Below are 11557 nucleotides of genomic sequence, written 5' to 3'. Positions count from 1 at the left end.
TCTGTCTGGAAGTAAGAGAGCTTGTTGGAGGCCGCCTCTGTTAGCTAAGAGCTCTTCATCCCATTCTGCAATTACAAAATTTTACAGCATTAAGCAAGGATGCCAACAGAGACAGGGAGTTTTAACTAGAATTCTCTGCTACACCTTCAGAAACATCATTGCATGCTAGCTACCTCAAGGGCCGTGGCATTTAATTCAGTGGGTATACACAAGTTTTTCATGCTTCAGATTTCACAAGATATCACCAAGGAAGGCTGGAAGCAGACAGCTAGCTACTGCCATGCATAGACAACAGAACCCCTTTAAAATTTTGCAGTGTGTATGCTTTTTTCACTCTTCAATACAGAAGTCATCATGCAAAGCAATACCTCAATGAAAAAGTAGCTCCAATGTAGATGAACAAGGAAAAAATTAACCCTGAACATGCAATGACATACACTTTTATCAGATGCATTAATTAAAAAAATCCAAGTTTAAAAAAAAAAGAAGGCAAAGTCATCATCAAGTTTTCTGTTTTATTTAGATTTTAGTTTTAATCTGAAGAAAGAGGTACATTTCCTTGGTTTTAGTTTTAGCATCAGGTTATAACCATGTTTATTTATCCGTTTCTTTTTTCCCCGTCTTTTCAATACTGCACAAACGTCCAGAAACTACAGGGTTAAGTAAAAGCTGCAGGCAGAGGAGGTCAGAGGTTGCTCCTGATGGTGATCATGTGGCCCCAATGCAGTGCTATCCCAGAGTGCCCTAATCAGGTGAATCATTGTGTTTGTTTTTTTTTTTTTAAAAAAAAAAAAAAAAAGAGAGACTGACAGAGGAGATAGAAAGACTGAAGTAAATATCACTCATGTTTCAGCTGCTTATAATTATGTATACACTAGGTATTAAATCTGTGAATACTTTTAAAACATTAAAGTTTACTTTAAGTCTAAAGCCAAAATTAAAGAAAAATCTTATTCTCCCCTCTTTAAACCACTCTTTAGCAACATGCCAGTTACTCATAGCTGTAAGTGTTTTGTCTTTCAACACACTTCAGGTCAAACTCTGACTGACACAGTAAAATCCCCTTCTCAGAGAAAAAAAAACCCAACATAGCAATTTCCCCGTGTAGTGCCACTCTGAATGGAAAATAAATGCTAAGGCCACTGCTTGGCCCACATGTTCAATAATGTAATTTAAACTATATATCTTTTTCATGTTTCTGCATTTGATTCTGCATTGCATTTTCTCCCCTACTGCAGATTGACTTACCCATTAGGCAAGAATACTCATGTGCAAAAGACAGTTAATACTATCCTTAGGCATTGGGACTGCATTTTTATTTCTCTTGCTCTCTTTTTTTTTTTTTTTCTTCCTCCTTAGAATGGTTAGAAAATATTTCAAACAGTGTATTTCAAACACCGACTCAGCAGAAACTTAACAAAAAGATATGGTTATGACCCTGCGATGGCATTGCATTTGGGGGGGGGAGGTTTGATCAGGAACTGGATTCTTCAGAAAGAAAAATATGACAGGGAACAGTAAGTGGGCATGGGGAGGAACCAGGGTGGGACACTTCCTGCATTTCTAACGTTTTGGGTTTTCTTTTTCTTTCTTTCTTTTTCTTTTTCTCTTTTTCTTCCTTCCCTAATGACGATCCAGTGCTGAGCTCTGTAGTAGATCTGTGGGAGTTTTACTGGGGGGTCTGAAGGCTGTCTGAAAGCCTGGAGGTGGGGAATGGAAGCTGGTGGGGTTTGAAGGAGGAGAGTAGGGATTCCAACTGGCTCTGTGCAGAGGGATCTGTGTGCCGAAGGGGTTACTGTGGTGCGTCTGTGATGGCGCTGCACTGGGGCCATCCACCTCTGTGAGGGCCTGAAGAGATTTTAGCCAATGTGGAGGATTGTCATCTTGAAGGGTGTCTAAACTGTTTCCTGTGGAGGCTGGGATACCTGTAAGAGAAGAAAAAAAAAAAAAACAGGGATACAGGAAAGTCAGAGCAGAAGCAATAAGCTGAGCACGAAGGAGGTCAATTTAACCTAACAAAAAGCAACAGTAAGAAAACATGATTAGTTTGTACAGAAAATGCATTTTACATCATTATATATAATTACTCTGCCTGCAAAACATTTAACATTAATTAAATCCAGACGGGAGAACACAGTTTCCCCCTTGGAGCACTTCATAAAGCACACATTTTTCTACCAAACACCCTGTGCAAGGACCGCATCCCTATCGATGTGGCCTTACCACACCAAGCTACCAGCACACTGCACGCTTCACCTCCTACTCTCCCTACCTGAATCATGCCTCAGCCTCTCTAACAGGGAAACACAACCAGACAGCCTTATAAAAGAGAGCTTTATAAACAAGTGGAGTACGTCCCTTTTTAAATAACCAGCGAATGCCTTCAGTGCCTCAGGATCGGCGGCGCACCTACTGGATGTGCCATCCAGCAGAAGGGACACCTACAGTTGACCCTACAGATAAGCACTGGTCCGCCTGACTGCCTGTGAAGGTCCCGGGCATGCATTGCAAAGGCCTAAGTGACACTTTGTTACACCTAGCAGTTCCACAAAAATTCCTGGACCCTTGAGGTTTTGTGGATGGAAGCTGGAAGAGACCACCGCATACTGACTTTTTTTTCCAGATGCAAATCAGTTTGTGCCAACTACCCATTTGGTGGTTTGCCAGCAGAGCTGAAGGAGTGAGAAACGGTTACCTGTGATGATTGCGGGGTCCATCCAGCTGCCAGGGCTGTCCCAATTCAGGCTGTCGGTGGTGGCAGTGTTGGACGTTGGTACACTGTGGTTGGCGTTGGAGGGGGAAGAAGCATTGGGCAGTCCACCAAAGTTGATGTTAATGTTCGGTAGAAGTGCCCTTAGCCCGTCCTGCCATTCCTTCATATTTAAACTCTCTACAGAACTGCTGTTGTCTGGGAGATTTACCAACAAAAAAAAAAATGAAAGATAAAAAAATAAAAAGCTGAAGTTAGAAACAGATTTCCTTCTTTGGTGGGGTATGGGATTTTATTTTTACTTTTTAAGCTAACCATTTAATACTTGCCCTGTCCAAAACCTAGGGTCATTATTTATGATTAATGAATTACTCAGAGGTGATGGCAGGTTTTAAACCAAGTGTAAGGGAATGGGAGAAAGACTTAACTCCTCCCTCAATTCCTTTTTTTTTTTTTTTAAATTTATTTCCTTTTCAGTTCAGAGACTCAATCAAGGGCACAGTGGCTCTCCCTCTATTACTAATAGGGGAAAACCCACCAGATCCTTTGAGAATACCTCTGTTGCAAGCTAGAAAACCCAATTCGGCTGCTTTATTAATGAGAAGCAGGCTCAAAAGGGTTGTTTTCTTTGAAGTATATTAAAATGAAGAAAGGCTAGGTAGGGCATTGCAATAGAAACTGAACATGAAGAACCAAGGAGGCACAGGAATACCACAAAAGGTTGTTTTGCTATAGCTCGCTCATTCACAGCCCTACAGATGTTCTTCCGAAGAAAATAGTAATTAGGTTCTCATGAAGTTGAAGGGAGTGCAATTTCTTCTTGCAGTTGAAGGACGGTAGAGAAACTTCTTTATAGACCTTTCAGAATAATTCGCGACACAGCAACATCCTCAAAACTTTGGGTAGAAGCAAACCAGCTGGACACCAAACCAGTGAGTCTCAACTAGTTGCATAAATGTTTCAGGGTGTGTATTGAAAAAGAACAACAGGATAATGAGGCTGTATAGCAATATAGCAAACAATCCCTGAACACAAAGTTTAAACCATGCTATCTAGAACAGGCTGTCAGGTTCTACCATCCATCTCCAACTATAGGTATCTCAGAGCAAAGCAAACCAGACAAAACATCCTAGTATTTATACAGAAAGTCATAATTAACTTGTGGTCAAATATATGTGAAAAGAAGGTGTTGGGTAATACATTGGCAGTACATTCTTTTTGACAAAAGCCTAGACTACAACCTTATTCTTTTAAAAAACTATCTTTGCCTGTCCTAATCAAAGAAAGGACCTTGATGTCAATCAGGAGTGTTACAGTGAGATACTTAGATAACACTGTTAGTTCATCAACAATGGAAGACATTTAAGTCTTCATGGAAAATTAGACAATATGACTAACTTGCAACTCTGTATGTCAAAGACTGAAGAAAGTAGTCTCACTTGTCATCAAAACCTGCCTTGGCAATTTTTGTAAAGGAGAATGCTCAGACAGAATTGATGCCTCCAGCAATTACCTTTTTGTAACTAGAGAGGAAAAAAAGAAAAAAAAAAAAGCAAGTTCTTGAAATCCTCTGCTTTCATGTAGAACTTTGCTTTCCCAGGCCAGAGGTTTTTTTTCAGAGTAAGCTTTATATAAGATTCTGCTTCTGTATAGAATTACAGCAAACCAACTCCAATTGCAAATCACAGCAAGTCACACCTCAGTTCATGTCAACAACTGAACTTCAAAACAAATAGCTATGCAAATCTGCTGTATTCACTTCGCCTATGACAACTGTTGCATGCCTAATGCAGCTGTTCCAGCACAAGCATCCATCTGCACATATAAATGTCTCCATATAGCACGATGGCCACTGACACCTAGGACATCTATGGCCAGGCAGACTGGTGCTGCACACAGAGCCTGGCTAGGGCTAACAGCACAGATGCAAATGGTGTATTATGAAAATCATCCTCTGTGCCTGGGCAAGTTTGCAGAATACATCTGACCACAGACTCTGGAAGGTTTATAGTCAACTGCTGTTATCTCACTGGCTAAGGTTGGGGAATCGCTCTTCCTTAAAGGTTACAAGTGTGAGGTACCTCCATAGGGAAGAACGATAACTCCTAAGCATTCCCATAAAAGACAACGACAGATCAAAAATCAGGCAGTGGAAGTAAACCCAAAAGCCTGACCATTACTAGGAGCATCATGTTACATCTAAAGATTAAAATTAAGTGCTACAGGAGAAAGAAAATAGCAGTAATTAAACTGCAGCTCTGCTTCAAGCAAGTAACCTGAGATCAGCTTCTAGTAACACCTTAGCACAGAGATGGAATCAAGCCTCAGACATCTGTGTGACTGTGTCACACACTGTGCAGCAACGTGCTCTGCGGGGCCTGGTGTAGCTGTCCCTTTGGGTGGAAAAAAAAGGACAATTATCAGTGATTTGTTCTTTGTTAGCTTAACATCGAACCACAGTGCATAAAACTGGCTTTCACTTCTACTTGCGCTTCTCCCACTGCAAATCAAATCAAATTCTGGTTTCATCTAGAGCTCCTGCTTTTTTCTTTCCAGCACTAATGTACAAAATAAACAGTTTTAAAAGAATTTGATGCCATGCATGTTTCATTCAAACCTATGATCCTGAGGTTCAAGGAAAAAAGAAAGCAGTATTGGTCAGAAACATCCTTGCTCACAATCCTCTCGAACATCCAAAAGCTTGACCAAGTTCTAAATTCATTTTTTGGAACACCATCACAGAAATAATTGGGAAACAGATTCTGTATGCTACACCATTAGTTTCTACTTTATTTGCTCACTGCTGCTTCCAACAGCTTGTGCAAATAAATGTAGCTCAGTTTAATTACTTGCTTCTACTAGAAGGCAAAAGGACACAGGAGATGCTTCCTAGGACCATGCATGAATGAACATACTCATTGCAGTATCTGTGATCTGGGGATCTGCAAGCTCATGATGATCTTAATCATGGACATTATTAACCCCCAACACACCCTCAAAGCTCACATGTGAGAAAATAAGCCTGTGTAATAAACTATGCACCTTCAACATGTCATTGAAGAAGTCTAATGAAGACAGAGCAAGCAAGATATTTATAAGGAATGGGATAGGAAAATAAATGTAGTAAAGCATTAGGCCACCTTGGGCTAAGAAAAGAGGTATATTTTTTTCATGTTATATTCCATTTAAAAAAAACCCCAAACCATATTATACAGGACACATGTGTCCAGAAAGGTAACAAGCAGTTGAGATACAAGCTTTTGAGAGAAAAGGCTGACACTGTTTGGTGAGGAGACATTTATCTGTGAGGCAGGCATGGTACACCTTGGCTGTGTACGCTCTTTAACACAGAACAGCAAAAAGAAGAAACTGAGGAAAACTGTCCTTTTATTTCAACTGTCAGCACAAAATCCACTTTGAATCATGGAAGTCAAGCAATGAAAGGCCTAAAAAGGATTTAGCATCCATTAAAAAAAAAAAAGTATATCTGCTAGCAATAAGGAAGTTTATTTATTAAAATCTTGTGCTGATGAGTACAAAAGTGGCAAAACAGAGAATTCCAAAAGATTTTGTTTGGATAAACCCAGCCTTTCCCAGACAGCTGGGTTTGTGAGGCTGAAAGGTAAGCTATGACAAAAAACATTGCCCTCTGACACCAAAGGAAAAAGCAAGCAAAACATTACTCAGGTGTCTGTACAACATCTTCTAGCTTAGCCAATAAATGCAGAGTCAAAAAGAAACAAACCCAAACATGATCAAAGTTTCACAGTTTTGTCAGACTCCTAGCCTCTATGGATGATAATGATCAATGCTGCAATTAAATTCTTGTCATACAGGATCTCGTAAGTGAATGAAATGCATTGAGGTGTTAAAGTAGATGGGATCAATGGAGAAGGCAATGCTTTACAACACTGCCTGTCCTCAGAGGCCTCAGTTACTGGCTATGATAGGTACAACATCTAGTCAGTAAAAAGCTCCTGGTGCAACCCAAGTATGTGAACTATCTCCAGACACCATACAGCAACACCCAAACCAAATCAGCATGTCTTTGCTTGGATCTGACAAGTTTTAAACAAGAGCCTAAGTGAAAATGGAAGTCCACCTAGAGGCAGGAGTTACTTCCTCCACCTGAAGAAAGTATCTTTAAAAGAAATTACTACTCATCCCTCAACCAATTTGTCCTTTTTGGTACTTAAGTTTACACTTCACCATGAAGTTAGTACTGTAGTTAAAAATGAGAAAAGGATAGCTCTCAGTTAATACAGATCTATCAAAATGGGAATTTCCCTGTTATCTATCCTAGCAGATTTCTCAGTTGGACATCATAACCTAGAGGCACTAGAACCAGTATACCACTCTATCAAGGCGTGGAAACACTGTCTCCTTCCATAGCCTCATCCTAATTTAAAGAAGGACATCCAAGGACAGTGGGAAAACAACAAGTTAAAAAAACAGCTGACTGCAAATGAAAAGATTTCACACACCAAAATAAATTGGAGATTCCTCCTCCAATTTAAAACTGGAGATTGCCAGTTTTGTCTGAGAGGAGAGAATAGCCTGGTAAAGTGTTGCTGAAGGCACTACTAGTCACACAAAAAATAGCCTCAAATACACATCTGAACTCCAGCCTTCCCTTGATTTGAATTTCATAAACCTATCTGGTCTAGATGAAACTTGGGTTTACAGAGGTGAACAGATCCCATGTTCTAGCACTGAATGCTTTCACGCCTCTGAGTTAGTATAAGTACTTACATTTCATGTTGGCTTATGCAAAATTTTCAACGTCAACCACTGGCTTGAAGTAAGTAAGAAAAAAAGCTTCATCACAAATTTAACCTGTCCACCCAATTTAAATAAAATATATTTAAAATTAGCTTAAAATAGAATATGACTGAGAAGCCTGAACATTCATCTGTACAAAAGCTGGTCATTTAATGAATTTCTAAATAAAAATCCTTGCTCCATCATGACATCCTACCAGACAGTCTGGTAGTGTTAGTTCATTATCCTGTGCCTTCAATGCCTTCAACATTATTTCTTCAAATCAGGTAAAGCAGTATATGGGGGAAGAGATGGCAAAGAGGATGTTTCTGGCCAGAAACACTGTTCTGTTGCACATCATCAGCACTTCAGAAGATGTTTGCACAAGTATCAGCTGCATTGACATGGGCTGTTCTGTGACTTCATAAATTCTGACAAACGACACCACAATGTAGACCCAAAGGTGTTTGATATTTGGTTGCACCACATTTGTGATGTTGATACATCTCATCTTTTATATGGAGGATAATGGGATAGCATGTCTTACAGTTTATTTCCTGGGAGACAAGCCCACTAAAATGAGTATTCTACAGAGACTAGACCATTTCAGATGATTGTCCAAATTCTGATACAAGTCTATGGTCAAATCTGTATCAAAATTCACACAGTACATGTTTAAATAAATGTGACTAACAGCAAAGATCGTAAGACCATCACATTAAGCATAAAGCAAATGTACTTCTTCACTAAAATAATATTCCAAGCTATTCCAAGAGCCTGATTTTGCACATATTGTGCAAAACCATTAAGTATCTTTATGCCAAGTCCTAAATATTCTAGTCCTGCTTAAAAGCATGCAGTTCTGCAAATGTAGGCTGCAATTTTTTTTTTTTTTTAAGAACTCATCAGTATGCCATGTGCACGACCAAGGCACACAACAGCACTACAGAAAATCTTCAAAGAAGCAAAAGAAATCCAGAGGAAAGCCATCATATGAGAGAAAAATAAACTTAGTATCAATGTCACATAGCTGACTGCACAGAGTAGCAACAAAAGAAGTGAAGAGACTATCAAGGTGTTTTCAGTAATAGAATGGCTATTGCCATGATCTGCTTGTAAAAAAGCCTTTGTGAAATCTTCAAGGACAGTGTACAGTAACAGGTCTGAAGCCTTGGCAAGACAGAATGACAAAATTGGGCCAGGGGGCTCAGAGGGGGGAGAAAAAGAGAGGGGGGGAAAAAGGAACAGGAAAGACTACCACAACGAGTTCACCAGGTATCTTTCAACTTGATTAGAAACAGATGGGGCCACCAGAAAAGCATACCCTTTGCAATGACACCCTTGGTAGTCCCAGTCTGCACTTTGCGCTATTATTTTCACAGATACTACAGATAGCCTGCGCTGTCTACGAAACAGCCCATTCCTCTATTCCATGAAGTGAGTGGGGCTTCCATATTTTAATCTCAAAGTGGCTCTCCACTATTGGTATTTCTGTTTTTCAAAGATGTCCAGTATTTCACTCTGAGGGAGGAAGAGGACTATTTGCTACATCCTAAAATAAAATTATGCCCATCACATTAGATAAACTCAAAAGCATTTCAGCTAAAGCTTACATACTTAACATCAACAAAGTAGTTTACGATAAAAAAAAGTGTCATTTCAATATGAATAATAAGCTTGTTTGCTCATGGAATTTTTAAAACCGTGAGTTAAATCCTAGTTAAACTGCTATGGTCTGAAGGATTTCACTATCAGACTTCATTGATTCTGTGTATCTTTGATTTCTAGGAATCCCACAATGCTTAGACCAAACAATGACATTTCACCCATTCCTGGAGGCCTGAGAACATCACTGAGAGATTAAAGAAGATTGAATCTTGCCCACATTTAAATAGCAGCACTGCCCAATAGGAATACAAGTAACCACTTCATATTAGGGAGATAACACATGATGAGAGCACTAGGATAAAGCTATTTAAAGGGAACAATTAAAAGCCTCAGTGACATTCTCTACAGGCAGGAAGCAACTTGGCAATCCATGAGAACAGCTTTCTAAGTGTCATTCCACAGTGCAGGTTTCAAATTAAAGTCTTATGGTCATGAGTTCCAAGAGCTGGAGAAACAGAAGTGTACACACAGACACATGCATACACACACCTACAAATTGGCTACTGTAGTTAAAAAGACACCAGCCCGCCCTCAGCTTTAAAATAACGCAGGTAAAGCCACTTTTATTTTGATTCCACGTTGATTTCCATGGTTATATTCATTCCATATGTACCTAATTCAAAAGATATTAGTGTAAATCAAAAAAGATTTCTTTTAAATTGAAAAAACAGTACAAGTGCAACTTAGCATGCCAGTAAGTCAAACTATGAAGTACAAGAAGAGTATATTGAATTCTAAAGTATACATTTCAAAGGGGAAAGCTTTTCTAAACAATTTTCCTTTATGATGAAAATCTGACAGTATAACCTTTAAGCCTTCTGTGACTAAGTGTTAAAGAATCAGAAAAATTTATTTTCAGGGGAAATACCTTTTACAACATCCGAAAGGTGACAGCTCATCTTAGATATTCAACAGAAAGACTCATATTTGCTTGTAAGTACAGTGTCAGAATTTTTTTAACATTGAGAAAAGCAATTTTACATTAAGTTCTTGAGAGTTCATGTGGCAGACTTATAGTTAGCATGGCTCAAGAGACCAAAACTAAAACATAACTATAGCAGTAAGGCACCCAATTTTAAACTATAAATAAGTTTCAAATTGAGATTCCAACCTGACTTCCTATCAGAAGTTTCCATGGTAGCCCATCATTTTTTACTATTGACTTTTTAACCACTTATTGCTAATAAACACATAGTGGTCAACCACAGGACTTCAACTGAATTGAAGCCCACTGTCCTGATTGCAAAAAAAAACCACATTCTGTAATGCTTTCACCTTAGTCACTCTCTCATTTGAGCTAACAGGATGCTTCTCATCTAGAAAAATGACCCCGTAACAACCAGTTCTCACCCCGATAAATATTGCCATAATTCTGAACTAAGCACACAGACATAAGATACCAAAATGAAAGAAACAGATACCTGAATCCTACACACAGAAGAAAGTTAATTTTAACTTAAGTATACCTGCTGTTTACTCTTAGATCCTGCATCAGGGTTTAATCTCACCAGATTACCCTATCTTTCAATAAAAAAAAACCACCTTTGACCTCAAATGAAAATCCTGTGTGTACAAGTGTACTCATAGTTACACGTGTAGATATATGCATAAATAAAAGCAAAATAATTGGAATCTGCACTGTGGGCAATGCAGTAACTAGAACTGGCAAAGAAAATTCAGATCTTAAAAGCTGTATCAATAATTAGCAAGAGGCTATCTAGCTATGAAGGTTCTGGATTCCAAGAGTACCAAACCAAGCCTCTGACTAAGACTGTGAGAGCAGCATAAGCACAGTGAATGCATACTCTGAGAAATTATAAACTAATTCTAATTTTTCCACATCTGTAATAATTAAGCCTAATGTATAGTTGTAGATACTTGAGTCATTCTGTGGGATGATCAGATACACTGCAAGAAATCTAACAAGAAAACCAAACCTTTCATGACATGACATTAATTCTGATTACTAAATTCTATCTTCCAATAGAAGTAACCCACTTTTTAAATACATGGGTTTTTAGAAATAATTGCTTTGAGAACAAGTTGAAATTCAAATGAGGTTGTGATGTAGAAAGAATCAAGAGATGGCAAAGGATGGAAAACACCAGATTTTTTTTTTTTTTCTTCCCTCCTCAAATATGGGGTGGTATTGGTGGAAGGAGAAACACTTTTTGTAAAGCTGCTCATTCAATTGTTGTTATCACTTAATGATATTTCATTTAAGCTCTGCTCCCAGTACCATTTTTAAAAACATTTGCCCTTTCTCAGAGGTTCTTCAAGTCAGTGCATTTCAAAATGTACATTTGCAGAAAGCCTACAAACTGCCTATACTTTTTGTGAAAATTCATCAGTCACAACTGGTATTTTGTGAGATAGACTTTACTCAGAAAGAGCCAAATTGTCAGGTCCATGGCCAAG

General features: G+C 38.7%; 1 protein-coding gene across 5 annotated transcripts in view; it reads right to left on the bottom strand.

The window, feature by feature from the left end:
* Nucleotides 1-1352: 1352 nt before the first annotated feature.
* The window catches only part of CNOT4 (CCR4-NOT transcription complex, subunit 4), a 44590-nt gene continuing 34385 nt past the window's right edge, over nucleotides 1353-11557 (bottom strand). For 3 of the 5 annotated variants that reach the window (XM_008950021.1, XM_008950019.1, XM_008950020.1), the window contains 2 exons: nucleotides 2696-2908; nucleotides 1353-1925 (listed from right to left, as the gene is read on the bottom strand). In XM_008950021.1, the coding sequence (XP_008948269.1) occupies nucleotides 1624-1925; nucleotides 2696-2908 (515 nt within the window). In that variant the 3' untranslated portion in view covers nucleotides 1353-1623. The remainder of the gene's footprint in view (nucleotides 1926-2695; nucleotides 2909-11557) is intronic. The other 2 variants (XM_008950023.1, XM_008950022.1) reach the window with 1 other exon arrangement.

This window comes from Merops nubicus, unplaced genomic scaffold (genome assembly GCF_000691845.1).
Source record: "Merops nubicus isolate BGI_N331 unplaced genomic scaffold, ASM69184v1 scaffold23311, whole genome shotgun sequence".
Taxonomy (NCBI): domain Eukaryota; kingdom Metazoa; phylum Chordata; class Aves; order Coraciiformes; family Meropidae; genus Merops; species Merops nubicus.
Note: the sequence above shows the minus strand (reverse complement) of the source record. Positions and strands in the feature narration are given on the sequence as shown.